This window comes from Carassius auratus, chromosome 9, assembly GCF_003368295.1.
Source record: "Carassius auratus strain Wakin chromosome 9, ASM336829v1, whole genome shotgun sequence".
Lineage (NCBI taxonomy): Eukaryota > Metazoa > Chordata > Actinopteri > Cypriniformes > Cyprinidae > Carassius > Carassius auratus.
Genome location: NC_039251.1, coordinates 1,256,232 through 1,279,889, shown reverse-complemented (window position 1 = coordinate 1,279,889; position 23,658 = coordinate 1,256,232). Strand labels below are relative to the sequence as shown.

The following is a 23,658-nucleotide window of genomic DNA, read 5'->3' as shown; positions in this document are numbered from 1 at the left end:
ACTTTTGTCTTAATACTTTATTGAACTCTTTACAATAATAAAAGCACATTGTTAAGAAGCACTTCTATAGAAATAATACAAGCATGATTTGTTGAAAACATTTAGCTGGACTAAAGCCTAAAGGTTTAGAACAAACGAGGCAAACAAATATTTACAAATACATATAAATACATAATTTAGAAACACTTCTCACACAGACAGTAAAATGTCAGAGTCTAATAACTGCATAATTTCATATCAATGTGACCCTCAAACACATAAGGCAAGTTGACAGAGCTCCACGAGAAATAAGCCATACATGAAATCAAGCTGAAATCACTTTGGTGAATCTCTGGAATGTCTTATTGGCCAATTCTGTGCATAAAAAATATTTAAATATTTATCAACTTAGTGCATATTCAATATCTCAAGTGTACCGGTTTGGTTCCAGAGTAGTGTAGTTGCTAAAATCCTACAGTGCAGCTACATATGTTTCAGAAAGCTGGTTGTGCATTGATGTCAGACTGACCGATAGACTGGACCAGCACAATCTGTCTTGCTAAACAGATCCTTGTCAGACTGCTGGCTTACTGTCTGGTATCCAGCGGCTGTACACTCTCAAGCCTTGGTTAGCTGACCCAGGAGAGCAGGATTGGTCCTGTTCTACACGCTAGCAGATGGTGGCCTTACTTGTGTTGTGTGTGGTGGCTGTCATTCAAAATCATCCACGTATTCGTATTCATCCAGGTCACAGTGAGGGTTGGGGATCTCAAAGAGAGGTCTCTTCTCATTCCCCAGGTCAAAAGCACATGTAATGTGATCAATTGGGTGTAGAACATTGTCATAGCTGAAAAGAAAGCAAAAAAAAAATTGTACATTGAATTAAAATGACCAAGGTGTACTTCGCCCAGCCCTTTCAGTCTGAATGTTTTGAGACAGTCTAATCCAATAATATCATTCATAATAAAGCAGTTCATACCTTTATAAATGGAATTTATAACATACACAGTCCTGTACTTTGATTAGACACTTAAAAATGTAATCAAAATTGGAGAGACGCGTTTCCTACACGTAGAAAAAAAAACTTCTAGTACCAACTGGCGGGCAAAAGAGTTCGGGAACTGACATGTAAACGTGTGCCATTGAAAAGACACAGTTTGCAGAAACTGTAAAACATACTTTAATCCGTTACGTGATGGATCTACACAGTGACCAGGTGAAGCCACGAGGCACAGAAGTGGGGGAGAACAGAAGGAACCTCAATCCTGCATCTACAGTGTCTTACCCGTTTCAACTCCTGCCATTAGAAGTCTGTGCTGATCCTAAACGCATCACATAATACCTCACCAGCCCTCTGATCACTGATTTAGTGCAGTGACACTGGAGCAAATCATGTTTGATGTTATTAAAACTGCTGCATGAGGTTAAGTCCTGTTATGTTTTAGAGAGGCGGCTTGCAGCTGAAGTTCAGTGTTGTTAGTTCATCTATGATGCTGCAGAGTGATAATACTGTGGTCTGTGGGAAGTACAGTCTTACCAATCGTTGTACGGCTCGTTCGCAGTTTCCTCAGCTACCAAGTTATCATACTCCTCTGCAGCATATCTCTCCCAGTCAGAAATCTCCTGTCCCACCGTCTCAGCATCCTATAAAATGACAAATGCAGAACAGCACTAGCATCAAATCATCAAAGTGACCAAAATAAGCATAAAATGATATAAATCATGTTATTCTTTACCCTTGCAGCCAGTAAGGGGTCCCTCTGTTCGTGGTCTAGGTACTTCTCAACGTTGAAGAAGGTGTCAAAGAAAATATGGGAAAGTTTACATCTCTTCAAGTCCCTGAGAGAGATTTTTCCTAACAAAAAAAATAAAGCAAACACATTGCAAGTCTTTACAGTTTTGCTCACTTTAGCTAGGGTGTGTGACTACTTCAGAATGATAGGAGACGAGCATGCTAAGTCTAGGAAATTCAATCCAAGTTATTCATTTCAAACAATACCTGGGATTTCTGGCTTAACCATATCTAACATTTGGCACAGGCAGTCCTCGAAAGGCAGTGGTTCAATGGCCAAGGCCTCAAGCTTCTGAGACTGCTCCTGGTAGAAGTACTCCAGCTCATACATGGACAGAACTCCATCCCCATCCAGATCCATACAGCGAAACCAGTACTCGATGCTACACAATCAACAAGAATATATATCAGGTTATGTAAATAAAACGATTATGTAAACACTGTTAAAACATGAAACAAGATATTCATTCAAAGTTGGTTTAACTTTTTATAGCCTTCAGCTTTTTCATGTTAATGTGCACTTTTTTGGGGAAATTGTTTTATCAGATCAATCAAATAAAGATTTTGATTCATTATCAAGAAAGTTGATAGTTGCAGTCCTATAATTAATAAAAAAATAAAATAAATAATAATAATATAAAAAATAATAATAATAACAAAATAAACAGATGAAGGAAGGTGATTTCAGTTACCTGGTCTCAGTCTTTTTGTCTTCCTCAGATATGAGGAACCACACGAAGTCGGCGTAGCTCAGTCTGCCCTCTTTGTGAACTTTTCTGTCCCTGGGCATCAGAGTATAAATAACTACTCATAAAAACACTCATAAAATCTACAATAATGCGACACACGACATGCAAGCTTTCAAAAATTGGAGAGAAACAAAAGAATGTCTGAAAAATGAGAGTTGGTACCTGGTTACAGCTCCTGAGAATAATCTCTCAGTCATTCGGTGGGATATGGCTGTCAAAGTGAACAGAAAGATCACATCACGGTCTTCTCCTTTATTCATAGAACATTTTTAAACTTGGGAATAATTTGCAGTCAAAGGTTGTAAATATTGTAAATTGCAAGCACAAGACATAGTGATTTAATATCCTTATTTTATCATTTTAAAGACAATGATTTTTGACCCTGCCTGAAAGGAGATAAAATGACTAGAGTGCCAGACATGCCGTCATTCTAGAGGAAACTGATGTTAAAACTTCACCGCACTTCATTCAATTTACTAAACTCATTCTGTAGCAAACAGAAACATATGCAGTCAAGTGCTGCTGGAGGGGATATTTAACGTCACCTCGAACAATAAGCAGCCAATCAATAGACAGCATGTCAGAAGAGTGTGATGGTCTTAAGGGCGCAGCGGGTGGATGGGTACCTTGATCATTATGTCGCATCAGGTCTCTCTGGTCTATATACAAGTCATGATCCGTGTCCAGCTCCCAGAACTTACAGTAGATCACATAGAAATGTTCATAAGAGAAGAACTCTGTCAACTGGTTAATCTCTTCCTCTTCTTCAAGAAGTGCCACATTCTGTTGGGAAACATTTTCACCATTACACAACGGAAAAGTGTAGTCACCTAAATTGTAGATTGGCCAGCCTGATTTTAGAAAAATCAGCAGTAGAAATTCCAAAACAAAATCATATTACTTAAAAACAATAATAACCTTTTTGTTTAGTTTACCTGTAGAAAACTACTTCTCCTGAGTTCTGAACATGTTATTTTTCCAGTCCATGAGCGGTTTACATTATAAAATATCCTTTGGACTACCTGTTGGCAGAAAAAGCACCTTGTTGAACATCAGGTTGATTGAAGCAATTCAATAAGACTTTGCTGATTTGAACTGTCCAGACTTATGGTGCACAGTATACACAGTCTGTTCAGGTTATTTGAGGTTTTAGTTAATGGTGCAAATCCATGCTTAATATACAAAAAGCATTTGAATTACTAGAAAAATACACAATTGGAAGTATTCCTTACAGTGGTAATGTAGCGTGAGTGAAAGTCTGAAGCCTCCTTTAGAAATGCCAGACCTGTATGTGAATCCACCACATCCTTAAAAAAAAAAAAAAAAAAAAAAAAAAGGTATAAAAATGATTCACACACCAATATAACATCAAAGTCAGCATATAATAATTGACATGGCTTACAAGAGAAGAAAAAAACCCAGCAGTGTTAACCATTTGTGTGCAAAGAGGCTCTGGATTAGATTACAGAGAAAAGGCGAATCATTTTAGTCTGTCCACTTGCACAGGCTAATGCGTTGGTACAAGATGTGTGGAAATGTTAAAGGTATTAAACTTCTAAAGAACAAAAGGGGTGATTTTAAGGCCAAGTCCAGTTTTCAGCTTGTGCATCAGTTTCAGCCGGTCTCACTCTCTGCATACATATGGCCTGCTGGCTTTTCCATCTAGTGCATTCTACAGCAGGGAAACAAAGATTTTACTCATGCATATTTCATTGTCAAATACTGGTAAATATGCGTTAAAGGCGATAAATTACGATATCTTATTTTGGGGGAGGTGTAGCACTCTTTTAACCTTCCCAATGTGAAATTAAACAATAGAAAAACACATAAATCACTGCTGTAAAGGAGCAGACGGGAACAGGCCAATCTACTCCATAACAATACTTTTTTCATTCATCAAAACGGTCAAAGCAATTGCTAAAGCTACACAATACAAATTAAAGTGCGGACGCCAGAATGAATCTCCTCCAGTGTGCACGGCCAATCCTGCCAGTGAATATAAATGACATGTCCATCACTGAACTCAAAGAATACACTTCTGCACACAATTATTTCACAACGTTAAGCTTCACGTTTAGAATTTTTAAAGCACATAAAAAAAAAAAGGGATGAGAGGAAATAATATTGTTGAAATCATCAATGCTCGGTGCATTTTGATCTGTGGGTGTCTGTGTTCTCAGTGGTGGGTCTCTATTCCAGAACTCTGTACCTGCAGGAATGGAATAAAGTCCTCTTGTTCCAAATAATTGCAGCCAGGCTTGGCCAGAAGGTGAAGAAATTTGGATGCGTCATCATGACAGGTCTGAAGCACTCTGTGGGGAGGGAACAGATGGTTTCAGGCTCCCTCTCACCCTTTCAAAGAGCAATATGGTCTCCAAAACCCTTCACTTCAAATATATGTCTTCGGATTATTGCAATCTACAAATGAAGCTCCAGAATTCACACTCAGCCAGTTCTGACATGCATAGATGGAAGAATAATGATTTAAAACAAGAGTTTTCAACCTTTACAGATTCATAGACAGCACACCCAGATGCTCAGCCAGAAATTACTCTCATTATATTTATGAAAATGTATTTCTAGACGTGGTACATTAATGATATAGAAGGTATGTTTTATAGGTATGTTTTTTATTTTTTTATTAAATTATATTTCAAGGACATTCTAGTGTATATCATGGGCTCTCTGCAGAATTTTCACACTCCCTCAGTTAAAAACTTGAATGAGTATATACAAAACAGCCACACACAAAAATGTTTTGACAATGCATTGATTTTTTTGACAAAAATCAAAGCAATGCAGGGACACAGTATCATTGTAGAAAATAAGAATATCCAAAAATTGTACACAGAGCTCACTGCACTTCAGCTCTAAGGACATTCACACACTTGTTAAAAAGCACCATGTGCAGCCATTGACCTCTTATCGATAATAATATGAGGGGGCACTGTGAAGAGAACTATTGTCTTACTTTCGCCACATTGCCACAAACTTGTGAACGGACACATATCCCCTCCTGTCTCCTCCGGCAGCATGGAACAATGGAGCTTTCCAATAGAGTGGGCACTCGCAGGCCTGAAGGGAGACAAAAGTGTCACACAGAAATAGATTGTTACTGCAACGTCAGGATGACAAAATAGATCAAGACGTAACGAATTATATTTCTATCTAAACAAGTAAGTGCCAAACAGACCACAAAGTTTTGAAATCTGAATGTTACAGTTCAATTCAAAAATAAAAAGCAACAGTATAACCCTTCTCTCTTAAACGGGCAATTGAGCTCAATCAGAGGTTTCTGTTAAGTGCTTGGACATTATGACTACATCTTTCACATGTGCTGTAGAAACTATAAATGGGGCTAATTAGCAATGATTATGTTTATACATCATTTTGTTTAAATTTCTAAATCCCATCGTTTACCTAGACAGGTTCTATTCAGGATAAGTAATTTAACATGTAAACAGTGGTGATATTTTTCCACTGGCTACAGGAAAAGTAAAACCTTCAAACTTGTAAACAGTTATACGTTAGTTACACAAAATGAACAATTTGCCAAATGGATAAAGGTGGCACGTTACAAACCACACTTACCTTGGCGACTAGACCCATGTCTTTTAAAGTGACTCTTTCATCAGGAAATTGAGAAAATATTTTTTCTATCTTGGAAATAAGATTGTCTATGTTGATATTGGCCTGGGGCTGTCCTCGAGGGAAGTAGAACTTTGGAATGCTTTCACTTAAAGCTGGTGTAACGGGCTCCTCTTTCTTAGCCTGCGCCTGCTGGAAAAGACAGAAATAATAACCATTAGCCACAAGACTCATCGTGGGAGAGATGTACGGTTGCTCTGAAAATTTCACCTCAATCAGCATTTCACAGTGATGGCTTAATGAAGTCGCCTCAGAGTGCGTAAAACACAGTTTAAAACAACTCTGACACCCTTGAGGATGACTTTAAGGAGAAAGCTTGCAATATTTTTAGGATTTTTGTTCCATGTGATGACATGAAGGATAAGAAAATGTAACGTGGATAATGGTTTGAAACATGAGCTGTGACTCATTCATGACAACTAAATACAAAATAAGGGTAAGCCCTTTTCGTTTAACATTTTAAACTGGTTTTCCTTAAGCTTTGTTACACTTCCTTAAAAACAAAAACAATTATAAACCTCTTGACAGAAAAAGAGTCTAGTACATAAACAACTATGACTTTTGGCTGAGTCTGGATGAAGTTAAACAGGAATCTCTCTAGTGTGATAACCAGTGCTAAGCTTTTGTCCATGTCAAATCTATTTGCTCTCATGTTATGAAAAGAACAGTTTTAAACAGTTACAAAACAGATAACAACTTGTGATGGACTGCAGGTTCAGACTTGCAAACATTACTGTTGGAAACGGATCAACTTGGTATGGTAAACAACATCAGAAATAAACTATTGGACTGGTTATACATTTGACAATCAGGTATTTAGTAACACTGATTAAAAAAATATAAATTTAAAGCATTTCTAAAGAGTTTATGAAAAGAACAACAATCGGAGGCAAACGTTGATGTTGACAAAGCATTGCCTGAAATGTTCAAGAATTTTTTTATTTATTTGCAGAACAGGTTTTATGACCCAGAGTTGGGTGGATGAAAGCTCTATGAAGAGCAACATTTAAAAATATTGTTGTGGATTTTGAGAAAACGTGACAAGTGTGCACAAACAGCAGTAGAATGGCATTATCAAATGACAAAAAGTCCTTCATGCCCAAATGTTTTGTGAACACTTGTGGTTAAATTCCTCTTATTACTGATTTTACAAAGGCTCAGCTTCCCACAGTAACTTAAAACCTCAACTATTTGAGTGTCAGGCTGCAGCTGTGAAGATCTTGACCCCCTAGAACTTCCACACAGGGAAAAAAAACTCCAAAGCACACTCTCTAGAATAGGCAACATTACACTGAACAAGATCCATTTGACTTTTCTTTAGTAGACACATGGACATGTAGGCTCCAGCCAACCTGACCTTCTGTGCTGCCGTTTTATCCTGAGAGATGTACATTTTTAGGTGACAAATATTTGGTTACTGTGATATGGAAGCAGATATTCATAACCTTCACTGTCATGCCTTATTCAGGCATAAAAAAAAAGAAAAATCCCATTTGTGATCCCAGTTTTAATATGTAATTTATTCCAAATCCATTATTAACAAAACTCTAATGTAGTCTTCACATTACACTAAATTTATTTAATTAACTCAGCATGGCAAAACATTACATGAAATGCATAAACATTTAATATTATAGAAAGCAACAGTGAATGGCCAATTATTGAGCAGCCTTGGTTCCCAACATATTTCACAACTATTTTCTCCAAATGGGATTAAAAAAAAAAACTTCTTCAGTAAATATCATGAACAAAGTCAGGAACAAAACAAACCAGCTCCAAGATTTTTTCATAACATTTTAAAGAAAGCAAAAATAGCAAATAGCAATTTGGTCAAATTAAAACAAAAATCATTCCAACATTACAAGACCATTTAAATAAATTACTATCAACTACACAATGACGTTATTGAAAAGTGTAATTAAGAATCATTAAGTTTATAAAAAGAATACTGCTTTTTGTAGTTTAATGAATCACATAAGGCCATACTGAAAATTAAATGGTCATTAACTGTGCATCCATATTTTATGCAGCAATAAAAAAACTACATGGACAGCCGTATCCCCTCTCAGTAAACAACAGCTTCAGAAATGGTTTACATTCCCCTCCCCCCCCCAAAAAAAAAAAAGTGGTAATTTTGATAATTTACTTATTGCTTCAGTCTCTTGTGATAGGTTAGCTATTTTACTACCTCATCTCATTCTAGAGACATCCATAACATATGTCTAGCAGTAGTCCACTGCTACTCATCAATAACAGCACAAAAAGCAGATAAAAACTTGCTTTCAAATACACTAATTTTTAAGACCCTGCATGGACGTTTGGAAGCCTAACGCACTTGGAAAGTCTTTCTCTGAAGTGGTATGCAGGGGATTCTACTCAGTCTAACCCACTGTGAGAGATGAATGCGTTTAATCTTGCCTTCTCCAGTCAGTGTCAGCCATGTCTATAAAAGGGAATGACCATCATCAACTCCAGCACAGGGCAGACAGAGCCTCCTGCTCAACCCTAAACATTTGGATGCTCTTAAAAACGCCAATAATCCTCCCTAGCCACTCATTTAAAAAATAAATAAATAAAAACCTACGATTGCACAACTATAACCACACAGCTAACGGACACTAACATCACATCCCCACTGTGACTGACAGCAATAGCATTAAGCAAACAAGATTGGTCTGATGGCTTCACACAGAACATATAAGACAACCTGCCTGTCCTTGCTGGAAGGCTTTGAGCCTCTTCTTAAAGCGAGAGGGTAGCACAAAGTCGCAGCCACGCGCCAGCAGTGCTAGCTCCTTCCTTAGGTCAGGGTCCTGCCGTAAAGAGATCTCCTTCATTCTCATGCTGCTGTCAGCTAATGGAGCCAGTGTGGCAGACAGTACGCACTCCAGGGTCAGGATAATCTCGCTCAGTGACTGTCCCACCACAGGACACTCCTCTGTCTGTCTTTATCAGAGCACCAGCTGCTCGCTTCAGCCGTGTAGTAGCCTGAATCACAGCCCAGCCTGTTGCTCCATACATCCAATAGTGGCTGGCAGAGGTCAGACAGTCCTTTCCTGAAAAAAAGTCACTGGGGAGATAGGACGAGGGTGTTTGTGCGTGTGTGTGTGGGGTGGGTGACAATCGGAGGGGGTGTGGATCTGCCCTTTTCAGTGTGCATTCCACTGCTCTCACAGAGGTTATGTAAAGAGACAAACCTGCTCACTTGGAAGCCTGTGATTCTGTATCCAGGAGATACAGCAGCTAAGAACAACACAGATGAACTGCAATAGGATGCAATGTTCTGATAGATCAGCATTCTTCAAATCTACACAAGCATCTGAAGATTAATCAGTTATTAAAAAACAGACCCCCGCCCCCAAAAATTAAAATCATCATTTAGTGTCCCTCAAGTTGTTTTTTTTATTTGATATGATTGGAGCCGAATACATTTTGCATCTGAAACATGCAGTATTAACCAATCATATGCATGGGGTGACTGAGATATGCATGATTTTAGAGGAACAGTACAGAGCTCAGATCACTAAACATGGGCCTGTTCGAGTTGCTATAGGGGAATTAAAACATCTCAAACAATAATTTACTTTGTACCCATTTTGCCAAATTCAAAAAGCACCATTTTAAGATTAGGGCTGATAACTTAGATTAATTATTGAGAAAAATAACGTGTTAAAATTATTAACGCATTTGATGCATTTGCTCCACCCCAGACCTATGTTGATCATCTGCCACTTCATACAGTCGATTGATGACTAATAAGAGGCAGGGCAACAACTTACTGCATGATGGAGCCTAGAAAATATCCCAAAAATTCAAGATATGGGGCTGAGATTGTGTCTCATATTTACATCACAAAGTTAAGAAATATCACACGAGAAGTAGGCTAAGTGCAATATCACACTAGTGCAAATGTGATACACATCTTATACAACAGTTCTTTAAGAAGTTGATATTGTGTTATTTTAGACACAATGATGTCTGTTTTGCTCAATTTTTGCCAACCAGAAGATAATGACAAAGCAGAACTGTTCATCTCTGAGCAACCCACAGCGGCATTTAATTTCTTAAACCATGTTTTGAACAAATTTTGTTAACCATTTGGTGCATTGAACTATTGGCATATGCATTGGCTTTGAACCATTCATAAAGAACCATTTACTTCACTATTGCATGAATCAACCATTTGAACAAATCAAATGAATGAATAAATGACTCGACTTAATCATCAAGATATTTACCACCACTTACTGGCAGTTTTAGTTTATTATTTAGAGTATAATTTAATTAAAGAAATGATTTCATATTTTCCTAGTAATAATAATAAAATTAAGAAAATAAATTAAAGGAAATCCAAAACTCAAATCCTGAGATAATCCTCATCACATCTTCTTGAATTATGTCTTATTCCTCATCGCGAAGCAAACAGTAAAATAAAAAAAACTTGAACAACAGTCTCGCTGCTTTGTTTTCTGTATGGGCATTTACAAGCTGCGAGCTTCAAGTGACACATTATAATCTCAATAGCGCGTTCAGTGCGTGGGCATGGTCGCATTAGAGATAATGAAGGGAGACGTGAAAGACTGGACATCACGTTGTATTCATATGTATTACTTTATCACAGAATATCTGTTTCAGTAGCACTTGTTTAGTTTAAAATAGACATGTCAAGCTTTCTATAGATATATCTCATGTCTCTTCGTTAAGTATTCATTGAGTTACAGTTCATTTTAATGACGCGTTTCTAAATGAAGATCACCACAGACAGCACACCTTGTTTGTTATCTTTATTTTATAAATGCACAAAGTTTTTTTGTCATGTCTGTATACAAATAAAAGTAGACCCTTTACAGAATCGATTGATGTATTGTTCCCTTATCTGTACGATCAAAACTGAAAGTGTAATTTGTTATCTGTAGAAAAGGGTTAAACCTGAATGAGTTTCTTTCTTCGGAACATAAATGCTATTTTGAGGAACGTGGAAAACCAAACAGTTGCTGGTCCACAGTGACTTCTATAGGATTTTTGGACCCACTTTATATTAAGTGGCCTTAACTACTATGTACTTACATTTTAATTAATAATTTAGTACAATGTACTTATTGTGCACATACATGTTTTTACATTGTACTTATATTTAAAAAAAAACTACATGTAATTACATCTGTATTTAATTTCTGTAATAACATTTATAATTACACTGTTGACCCATACTTTACACCTTAACCCACCCTTAAACTTACCCATACCTCCAACCCTCTCCCTAACCTTACCCCATCCCACCTCAATAGCAGCAAAAGTGTTTTACAATACAATATGAACACAATAAGTACATTGTACTTATTTTTCATGTAAGAACATAGTAGTTAAGGCCACCTAATATAAAGTGGGACCGGATTTTTTGCTAATATCAAGTTCAATGTGGACCAATGTAGTTACCCACATTATTCAAAATATCTTCCTTTTGTGTTCAGAACAAGAAAGAAATTAATACAGGTTTGGGACAATGTGACAGTGAGTAAATAATGACAAATGAAATTTTAGAGTGATCTATCTCTTGACAGTAATGAGAGGAGGCTGCATGTTTTATAGGCCTACTGTCCCTTTAAGACCTGCACGCTTCTAATATACAGGCACATATACGTTTTTCTTTTAAACGTTTACTTTAATATTAGACATAACCAACTTGAGTCTACATGTAAACCTAGTGTGTTTTGACCGTATTACCGCAAAAGATAATTTAGTTCAATAATCCGGCACTGACAGGCTTTAGCACGTGTGCTTCGGGGTCCAGAGCAGAGCGTTTTTTTATTCACTATATGTGCTGTTGAGAAGACGCGCTCCGACCGCACTGATGTCCCAGGGACACTCGGGTACAGCTGCGCAAGGTCGGGGCATTACTACCAATTTTCCACTACAAAAGCCGGTCGCTCTCAGCTTGCAATGGTCCTTTTCATAACTCAGAATCTCCTCTAACTAGATGCGCGAACGAGGCGAATTCGCGTCTACCACGCCGCGAGACCTAAATACCCGCGTCAACGCGCCTTTACATTGACTTATTGAAAATTTTCTTGCCAGACGCTCTATTTGCGTTTGGCGTGAACGCAGCATAAGAGGACGTTTTTGACGTCACTGGGTCTTATAGGCGCGTAAAATTGCTGGTATTTTCGGTCTAGCTTTTGCAACGCATACTGCACTTTCGGAATTCTTTATTTTCTTTTTCTGCTTGGTTGTGAGTTTTGTTACATCCATATTTTTTAATTGTTTAATTATTTTAAAATTAATAGTGTACATATTTGGTTAAAATCGATTCCCTATTTTCATTTTCGAAACTTTTTTTGGTTGGTCCGATCGATTGTACAATCGATTTTCGAACTAAAAAAAGTGACAGCCATACTTATTATATTTTCTAAAAGTAAAGGCTGGTTTTTTTCTGCAGTTTAGCGCCATCTGCTGTCAGAGAGTGTATGTGCTTTCAGTTAGCACGTCTCATGAGTGCTTGTTTACATCGTCTTTCAAGCAGCATACAGCGGTGTTGTGCATTTTGACCAGCTGATGGGAATAGGATTCTTAAAATGCATTCCAAATTCTGAATAATTCGTAACATAATGCTTCACGGCATTTAGAAGTGCACACGATAAGAATGATATATCGCATTACCGAATACTGGCACATGTCTAATTGTGATATATTGTAATTATTACCTTTTTCCAACTTCAAATTATGTCCCCAAAGGAAAACTTTGGCAACATCTGGGGCATGTTCAAGTTCAAAACGGTGCGCAACGTTTTGCTACGGTTTCCGGGTCGAACGTCATGTTTCCTGGAAACGGCGTGCACCGGTGCGCAACGTGGTTTGAGATGTGTTTTCTCTTGTTTGGTGGGTGTGTCAGAACTGCAGTCCAATCAGCAGCAACATGTATATAAAGCAAGCGGTATTAAAGTGAACTCGCACAATGGCTTCAAGGAAAATAATGTACAAATGTGTTCGTTGCAGCTCGGTATACGCAACAACTGAGTATATTAGTAGACATCCTATGTTTTTACAATAAAACTTAAGACAAACATATCAACATAATGATGTTGTTGTTTATATTTTTAGCTTCATTACAAGTGTATGACATTTGGTATAGAAATAAACAATAGTAATTAAGTGCTTTTCCTAAAAATTATAAAGAAAATACAGGGTATTAAAACCGTATTAACTACAAATAAAGTCACTATTAAACATATTTATACAGACTTCATCAGGCTCCGAAAATTCTTCACAAAGAACACAAAGAATGGCCTTCTCAGCTGCCATAGTTGCAACTCTTGCATCATCAGAACAGTGTGTTCAATGCATCACTGTTTCTGTTTAAAAACGTTTTGTCGGGGCTGAACGCAGCCCTGTTTTAACTAAAAAGAAATCTTTCTCAGTTTGATTATCTCACTTCAGTTTTATTGCTGCACCGTTCTGTGATCAGTAGGAAATTGCTCTTGCGCTGAAACTGCAAATATGCCCCGAAGAAGAAATCACTGCATTTAATAAACAGAAGATTAAACTGCTTTCACTGATTCGAAGTGACTAATAAACACAACTTTGACAATATAAGGTTTATCCGAGTTCTCCTTATTCTTATAATAAAGTATACATTAATGGGATGCAAATCGACATGGCCTTTATCACTGCTTAGAATACTATGAAATACAATGCATGCCTTATTCTGTGTAAGAAGCCACATCATCTCACAGAAGGATTTATTTAAAAAACTTGATTGATGTTATTAAATGTGGTGCTTTTCAATAACACACATGCTTTCAGATGGAACAGCATTTACTACATAGAGCAATAGTTCACTAAGAATCACATTCATGACAATCGCACTGGATTAATCATGCAGCCCTTGTGCAGACCCTTCAGCGATTTGGGAATTTGAAAGTAAATTACGATTCAATTTAAAATAAGTAAAGCAATTTTACATCTGATTTCAATGTGGACAAGGCTTTCCTGATTATTTTCCATGATGCCACCAACTTTATTTACTAACCTGCATGCTGAAGGCGACTCAGCTGACATCACCAGAAAAAAAAAGAGCTTAAATGTAGTTTAATTTCTATTATTGAATTTGCACCAGTCTCACACAGCACTTAACACAAAGCGGAAGACACCAGTTTATGTTACAGCATCCTCAAGTCGTAACTTGTCATACATAAGCTCTAAATTGCTGTTTAATGCAAAACAATATTTTAAAAAAAAGTGGTTGAATAAATTAATGAATCTTTTAATCATCTATATACCCATGGTAGACAATTTCTTTATAGCAAAACTACACAAAGCATTGTTGGGAGAGAAAAAAAAAAACCATGCATTACTGCCTATGTTTTGTTTATTTTACTTTCCACGGCTACAGCTTCCAGCCATTCCAGGGCTTATTATAGATGACAAGTCTTAGTTAGTAGCACAGCGTAGAAGTACTGAATTCAAAGAATGATGGCTGAAGCAGTTGAGGACTATTAAAAGACCCAACATGCTCTGTTTAGGCAACCCCAAGAAACAAATGTATCTTCAGTCCTTTAAGAAACATCCGCTCCGAGACCGACTGCAATTACATCAATTCTTTATAACTGTGTTGATCCATAGAAACTCAACCTCTGAGGCTGGGTGTTGTGCATCTGAAAATCCCTTCCTTATGCCCATTATTGCTTTGAAAACTAATTGGATTAATAAAAGCAGACTTTAGTGACAACTGATCTACCATAAAAGTGAGTGAATATGCACCAAAGGCTTGGAGCCAGAGCATCTAACAAACAAAGTGGTGCAAAAATAAAGCCCTGCCTGGCTTAAATAAGTATTTTTAGATGTCAGATCATCAAGTCCACATTCTTCCACTCATTCCTGTAGAAACAGTTCCTGTTGTTGTCCAATAGCAGGATACTGCACACATTTGATAAGCCCAATTTTCTCACTAACTGCTTTTGAAGTCCTTGCTCATCAGTCCATTAATAAACAAGGAAAAAACAACAAAAGGGCCAAAGTAAACCTACTGGTGAACATGTCAATATTTTTGTTTTTCCATTTGGATCTATTGCAAAGTTTTCTCCAGCACTTTCCTTTCCATTTGTCTCTGTGTTTGTGCTATACGTAAAACAACTCTCCACTGTCAGAGTAAGCTGGTACTAACAGAACGAGAAAAAGATCTGCCTGAACAAGAGGTGGCAGCTGTCCGCGCAGACTGTGCCAATTTCCAAACAAAGCTCTGTGTCCAGTCAGTAAAGCCAAGTGGTTGAAGAGAGGATGACCAGCAAGGCAAAAGTGAGGAGCACTAACAAACATGCTACAATTCAAGTGCTGGAGGGGAGAAAAATATAAACACTGTGTGATAACTGTTCCAATAGGAGGCTGTAAGAGTTATAAACTCCTATCAAAAGTCAAACCAAACTTTCAAATAAAAGCTAGAAGTCAAAATCCCCTTGTAACTGCATATCATTTGAACATAATGAAAGGGGGAAGAACCAAAACGAGGCAGAAATGTGCTTCAGAAAGCACAAAACTTGATTAGAACTAACACTTCTGACAAAATGGATCCTTTTAATTACCCATACTTTTAAGGGAAGATACTAAACCGTAGGGATGGTACACAAAGAAAGCACTTTGTGTTTTTACTTTTACTAAACTGACTTTTTATGTATATTAAATGTTGAATATTAAAACTTAGAAATCAAAGAAAAGTGATGAGAAAATGTGAGAAAAAAAAAAGTCACACCATGGAAGCAAGTTCTCCACCTTAGACATTAATGTACATAACATACATAAGTTATTTCTTCAATTAGCATATTTTATTTTTCCAAACAACATGCCTTAATGACATCTCACCTTGCAACCAAGAGTCAGGGATGACGGACACCCAATTATTCTGACCATTAACAGCATCTGACTGAATTTATGCATACTGTATTACACCATGGACAAATATGTAAACTGCCTATGAAGTGTAAGCCAAATTCCCAGTAGTTAATTCCTGCACAGTGGAACCAAGGCTATCTTTACCGGTGTCCTGTGTCAGAGTTGGAACAGTTGTTCCGACAGCATCAGCATGACGTTAATTGAATTTTTAACTAATACTTTGAAGAATGTATTTGTATTCTGGAATTCCTTCAGCCTCTTAAAATAGAACATATGGGATCACAATCTCTGTAATACATTGTGACAAGTTGTGGGCACATTGATTGTATCATGCCAAAAAACATAAAATACCCAACAGTTGTTCCATCAGCACGTAGGATCACCAAAGCATTTGTGAATAACTGGACATAGAAATCAAAGCCTAGACACATCTGCTTAGCATTTCACAATAAAGTATCACACTGGTCAGATAATGTCCCTACTCAAGATTTACATTCACTGCAAACAGATGTCTTTCCTTAAAATGCAACTTTGTTTGTCATCCTTGAAGAAAAAGTTTTTTTCTTTCACATTTTGCTATATTATCTTTCCTCAAGTTGAGCAAATTTTTGCATGTGACTGAAATAAGACTTTTCAAAGACTGAGAAATGTCCTATGTTGTGCTATGTCCAAATTACAGTGACTTCTTATGTTTCACATAAAAACCTAATTTTAAGTTTTTTTTAATTTGCATCAATGTTACTTATGAATAAGTCTTCTTGATATCATCTTCCTCCATTTGGGCCAATATAATGTGTGAATTTAATGACACGTTGATCTGACACTGACAGCAGGAAGTATCATGGAGGCACTGCTTTAATTACAGATATCCCGCATAATCCAATTTGTAGGCTCTGAAACCTCAGCAGTTAAGTCCACCAGCATCGCTGGACAGTGCATGATGACAGAGTCATTACCATTCCAGGGATTGACAGCATAGAGATTGACCAACCTCTAGCCACACATGAACAGGATTTCTTTACACAAAAGACATGCAGGGTTTACAGAGCTCATCTGACCAGCGCAGGAGCCCTACATGCACTGACCAGGAGCTGCAAAAGCCATTCAGCATCCTCTTGTGGCTAAACTGGGAAAAATTAGTTTAAATTTTTTTCTCTTAGTGGTAAAATGGCTGTTAACATTCCTTAATTTCCTATCAAACTGTACTAGAAAACCACTTTAAAATGAACGGTTTCTATATTAACATGAAGGAACGCATTTGGCAAAAGCTTTTACCACATGAGATATGAACTAGTGGAGAAAAAAAAAATGGTTGTTTTAGTGTAATATGAGGGATTATTAGATTCGAGATTGCCTTCTATGACAGTTAACATAACATTTCTTTAGACTAACCAGGACTTGACAGCGTTAGCGTTTCACATGCATTTGCAACTCAAAATAGATTTGTGCTAAATGTGAAAATGTATTTAGGATCATGTGTATGAATAAAAAAAAAACCTGCAGGTCATTAAAAAGCAGAGAATTTTCACTTATTCAATTTAAGATTCTAAAAAGTCTTAAGTGTTTTAAATTACATAATAAACGTCTTATTTTAAGGTCTTAAATTTGGGGATGAAAAAACAGGAATCGCAATACATTCTAAAGTGATTAATAAACGTAAAAAGGCTTCGATTTCATTAAATAAATGCAAGTGCTGCACATTCAAAGTAAAAAAGTTGATTCCATCCATATCATATTGTACATACGTGACAAACAAAACATGATAATGTAATTATTTATTGGCCAACTTTAAAGTAATTATGTTGTTTACATAATTGTTAAATACAGTTTGAGGCAGAAGTACTTTTACTTTTTATACTTAATTTTGCTTGTAAAAGTCTTCTTGTATAGCTTTATTAAAGGAAAAATGTATTATTTGATCAATTTTGATTGTGCTCCCAGATTTTTTTTAACATAGAAGCATAGGTGAAAAGCAAGCATCAAACTCTGATAATCAGGCCTGGATATAAAACTCTGCAAGGTGACAGAACTGGGGTCATACTGCATTGTAAAGAGAGTGCCAAGCACAGACGCTTTACCTTCTTAGTGCTGACAGAGCGTCGCAGGGCCCTCGCATTCACTCCCGCTCTGTTATTGCTGCCACTCGCAGATGGCAGGGTGGCTGAAGGAGGGCTGCATGGGGCACCAAGGGCCGCAGTCATTCTCTCTGTCGCATTAATCTTTGAGGCAATGTTGTTGTTGTTGTTTTCTGCTAATAGCAAAGTGCTTGTGCCCTTGAAATCAGCATGGCTTAGCTCTATTTCTTCTCCATTCTTGATTTTGTCGAGGTAGACTTTTAGCATTGCCTGAGTACTTGGCTCACTCAACCAAAAGAGGAAGAGCTCGTCGACCTTCATCTTCAGGACAGGCTGAAGTGTTTGTGGTGATGCCATTCTCAGTTTGCTTCACACAGCCAATCCTTCCAAAAATATAACCTAAAGTATAAGACAGAAAGGTCAGTCAAAATTCTCAAATTTAGATGTTTGTAACACGGACTAAGCAATTCACAAATTACTGATCATTATTTATATATATTTGCAGGCAGCATTATGTTGGTAATGAACTAATTTACTTAAATTAATATAATGATTTATTTTTCATGTTTAAACACAGGCCTAACTTACCAGAACATAAACCGCTGCTCGCTTATCTTCACTCTCAACCAAGCTTCTTAAAATTAACTTATTCTTTACAAAAGTTACTAAATATTAGAAATGTAGGTCCTACCAAAACATTATAGTCACTTTCATTGTTAGTACTGAAAACGGTGGTAATTTGGTATTAGCTTCTTCTGTCATAAATAACAGAAATTTAACACGATGGCAGAAAGGTTTCAAAGATTTCGCATTTTACAGCATAAAGTTAACTGCGGTAACTATGGTATTGCGACATTAACTCGTTTCTAAACATCCCACCTCGGAGGACGAAACTAGAGAACAGCGAGAATATCTGCTTATTTAAATTCGCCTTATTTTATAAGGAACGCGTTTAAATAAAACCAATAACGTTAGCTAAACTTCGACAGAAACGATGGTTTGATGGTTTGTTGCTGTTGCTGTTGCTAGCTGACTACGTTACACGCAGCATACACTTCCACAGCTAACGGACTACGGGTAAATAATTACATAAACACCGCCAGTATTCCATAACATAGACAAAGAAACGTATTTTTAATCGCTAAAGTCCATAGAATGAAAGGTAACTGGTTGGCATTACTCTACCTTCTGTTATTAGGATGAGTTTTGGCTGTTTTCGTTCATTCAAATGGGTACACTTTGAATCAAACTCTCGTTTCCTCAGGTAACCGGGAAAGTTTATATCGCGAGAGCAGAGTTGAGAGTTCATGCGCGAACGACTCGTTCGTTTGAAGCCGTTCGTTAAAATGAATCAATCGAGTCGATTCGCAATAAGAACGCGTTCGGACTGTTCGAGTTAACGTTGAGTTGAATAATGAAGAGTCACTGAATGAAGCGAGCGTTTTCTGATCTTGCTCGACTCCAAAAGAATCACCGTTTTAAAGGAAAGATTTCTGTCGTAAGGTAAAAAAAAAGTTACTGGAGGAATATTACTCAGCATTCCAATGCAATGTTTTCCCATCATTACCATCATCAGCAAGTGAAAGATTTTTATATGAAGGAAAAATATTCTTTTCCAAAATATTCTATTCCAAACACAATGACTTGATCTACGTTCTTGGACAGCATTTAGATTTTGCTCACAAAATAACCACAACTAAAAATGTCTTTCTTTATTTTCTTATTTATTTTTCATCTGATGTAGTACCCCAGACGTATTATATTTATATTTATTCTCACTTGCTTTACTTATTTCATTTAAAATGTAGACATATTCTGTTTAAGAATATTATTTAAATGAGACGTTGAACAGAAAGGTCTTGAACTGCAGTGGAAATTGGTTTAGACAACTAAAGTACTAATTCTAATGATCACAATATTAGACTGATGAAAAAATAGTAATATGGAGCCCCCTACAATGTCCCTGAAACAATAATACCACATTAGGCATTGTACCTAACAGAAAGAAATGTTTTCGTTCATGTAATGATTTTCTTGCAACCATTGCTGTGTATAAATTGTTTAAACTAGACTGCTGTAATAACATCGTGCTAAAGGAAACACAAAAAACCATATGATCTACAGCACAGTCTGAAATCCTTAAGCTATTCCACCCCGTACCTCTTGATTTTTAATAAAAGCACAAAAGCACGCCCTCTTTATTCAAAAAAACACTTAGATTTGTAATTCACATAATAAATCAATGCTTGGTGGGAATAATGGATTTCACAAGACACTTCAATTGCTCTCAGATGTTTGGATTCTTTATTTGAGATCACAATGGAAAAAGGGAACAACGCTTATTCCTTTGAAAATCCATGGAGATTTCCTCATGCTATATTGATGTTAACGGTACAGTATGGAGGGAACTTGTATTGCTCAAAAAAGAAAATGTTTTTGACTGTAGACAAATACAGTCGTTTAGTTATGTTCTAATTGCACCTGTCTTTTTATTTTTGCTTTATAGAAAATACATAAAATACAAATACAAAATATCAGTTATGCCTAAATTTATGCCTAAAACACATTATCGATATCAGATGACTGGGTAGATTTCTGAAACATATTTTCTGTGGCTACAGTCACCAGACAGGACCAAAACATCTATTTTTTGCTTTAAACTTTGGAAAACCTTTCAGGTCTAACTTGAGTGCTGTGATTTACAAGCATGTTCCATGAGAACTATACCAAAAATACATTTCCATTCTGAGTTCACAGAGAAGTTTTGTATTTGTTTTACAGCAAGGTACTGAACTGTAAACACAATTATGCGCATATTCCTTTTATTGTTTTATTTAATCACACTCAAGTACCAAGGTCAAGTAGCATGTCATCAATATTAATCGAAGAACATTGCGGTGTTTAAAGCTATTAGTTTGCTGATGTGCTATTAACTGTATTTAAAGGCAGATAAGCCAGTTTCTTTCAAGATAAAAAGGAATGGACATTACATCATGGCATAAATTATTTCATGCATTAACTAAATTGCCCCCTAAATGCTTCCTACAAAAATGAGTAACCTATTTTAGAAAAATGTGTTTCATCTATTAATTGACTTGAGATTTCAATCTAGGTTTTTTTCCTCAAACATGAGAAGAAAAGTCATGCGATTCCCCCCATAATGCTGGACAAAGAGTTGTTTCTTTCCTTGACGTGCCACGTGAATGTGGAAATAGGTTTAGGTTAATTTTGCCTAAGAAGTTACAGCATATTCATCCCTGGTTAAAAAAGGTAAAAGAGGCTGGTTGAGCCCCCAGGGGCCTAGGGACCCAGGCCCCACCTTTGAACAGGCATCACATCACTCTTTCATTTCAGCTCCCAGAATTTCATCATTCATTTCACATTATCTGAAGCTCTCTCATAGGGAGCTTTGCTCGCTGTCGAGACGCCTCTGTTGCTTCAAGATCTCTTTGAATAATTCAGAAAAAAGCAGGAGAAGATTAGAAGGCATTGGATTTGACTGCGTGAAGAATCAGTCCAACAACTCCCATCATAGTTTTCAGTGGATCCATGCTTAGGCAGACTGCGGTAGATGTGGTTCAGATGTATTTACTGTGGTGTAATATCTCATTGATGTGAGTGACAAGGTGTAGATTGAGAATTTAACTCAGCTCTGCATCACAAAAATCAATGGAAGTATAAATACAGTTTAAATGTCATGAATGCTGTTATTCAGGGCTACAGTCTGAGCTCAGCACAGCTCACGTACAGATTTTTAGAATATGCATGATCTTTACAAAGGACAAACTAAAAGGCAATAGTTTGTGTAGTCACATTTACAACAGAAATAAAGGGGAGGGGTCTGCTATTAGTCTTTAAATAATTGTTTTTCATCCAATCCAATTGGAATTAAAGTTAAACATTAAACTGTTGATCTTGCTTTTTGTGTAGGTAAAAGAAAATATATTCACCGATATGCACAGGAAAATAAGTAACTTGCAATTAAACGAAAGACACTGCAATTTACATCCATTAATGGTCTAAAGAATTAGAGCTTGAATCGAACATGAGGCAAATTGTCACCAGTAATACTGCGTTGAATTAATTTTTCTGCCTAAGTATTAATAATAACCATTTAATGTGAGAAATTATGTTATTATTATTTTAAACGCGCCACAATTTGTCATGAAATTAATCACAGACTGAAATTTAATTTTTTTAATGAGCATGAAAATTCTTATCAAAGGCAGCAAACTGTGATCTTTCAATAGAGGCAATATTCTCTTTATCTCTGCCAAAGAATGTCTCCTTTGACCACAGCAGGATCTAATTTGTGAGCATCTTCACTACGTGTGATGAAAATTCAAAAAGTTCACAAAAATACACCCGAACAAGTGTTTCCATCTGGTTCACACACACACACACACACACACACACACACACACACGTTCAATTTTACATTACATACATAAAATACAGTATGGGTTTCTGTGTATAAAGATTGAGTGTGTGTATATATGTATATAGCCTATATTATATGAATTAAATGAATTAAAATGAAAAACGTATATACATGAAAATAAATTTCTTTGTAATTCATTCTTAAATTTACTAGTGTTTTTCTTCTTTCAAAATGTTAACGCTTTATGGAAATATATGTCTATATATATCTGCGGCTCAGAGGCCTTGTGTCTTGTCAGATCACATGATCTCATGGAAAAGTGTTCTGTCTTATTCCTAAAACATTATTCCACCTCACCTTCTCAGAGACGTTTGTCATGACGTCTGGGATATAAAGATCTGGTTCTTATAATTAGGCCGTGCGTCAATCCACTCAAAGTGCTTCAGTTACAAATGTACGGTACCATAGAAACAGATATGGCTGACTGTATGGTAAAATAAGCCATTAAAAAAAATCTTTTCGAGGATAGTATACCCTTCTCAGCCATTGTATCATGTGAGGAAGTATCTGTTTGATATGTGCTGAAAAGTACACATACTTTTCACATCACAAGAGGCTAAAGCCTTGGCACTGCTCCCTGAAAAAGGATGAAAACAAGCCGGCTAGTCGGACAGAATCAATGCAAAGCAATTACATTAGCAACCCCAGGAGCAGGCAGCATGTGTACCTGTGCAGCATGTAGACAGTGGAGACTGCAGTGACGGCCTGCTTTGCTCTTCTCAAGCATCTGCGAAAATCTGCTTCTGCAGAAGACTGTATAAAACATGAAATATCAAAAACATGTCTTAAACTGTCTGTACCTGTGTATGGGAGGCACAAACAACAGAAATGTGTGTGCATACGTGTGCTTATTCATGGTCTGTTACTGTACTTGTGCCCTCCTACAGAAATTACATTCATTGTCTGTGTTATTGCTAATCACTGACAAGAGCACGTTGTTCACAGCAGGGAAAAAGAGGGCCATCGAGAACAAGCCTGACTGATTCCCACTGTGCTAGTGCACGCAGGATGTGCGAATAAATCCTCTTATTTGCATGCTTGATTTGCAACATGTTTTGCTCGTTTTCGCTGTTCTTTGTTCTTGTTTACTCA

General features: G+C 36.8%; 1 protein-coding gene across 5 annotated transcripts; it reads right to left on the bottom strand.

Moving 5' to 3' along the window:
• LOC113108149 (serine/threonine-protein phosphatase 2A regulatory subunit B'' subunit beta) lies at nt 1–19,443 on the bottom strand. 5 transcript variants are annotated; one of them, XM_026270998.1, is made up of 14 exons: nt 19,311–19,443; nt 18,129–18,524; nt 6,112–6,297; nt 5,492–5,595; nt 4,730–4,832; nt 3,753–3,827; nt 3,456–3,542; nt 3,147–3,303; nt 2,683–2,731; nt 2,464–2,553; nt 1,979–2,154; nt 1,716–1,834; nt 1,517–1,623; nt 1–826 (listed from the first exon to the last, which is right to left on the bottom strand). In XM_026270998.1, exons 2-14 carry the CDS (start codon nt 18,480–18,482, stop codon nt 691–693), a joined length of 1,743 nt encoding a protein of 580 aa, XP_026126783.1. In that variant the 5' UTR covers nt 18,483–18,524; nt 19,311–19,443; the 3' UTR covers nt 1–690. The 5 variants fall into 5 exon arrangements, with proteins under 5 accessions (XP_026126783.1, XP_026126782.1, XP_026126784.1 ...); XM_026270997.1 differs by lacking the exon at nt 19,311–19,443 and adding an exon at nt 18,714–18,784 and having other exon boundaries at nt 6,112–6,300; XM_026270996.1 differs by having other exon boundaries at nt 7–826; nt 6,112–6,300.
• Between the last annotated feature and the right edge of the window lie 4,215 nt (nt 19,444–23,658).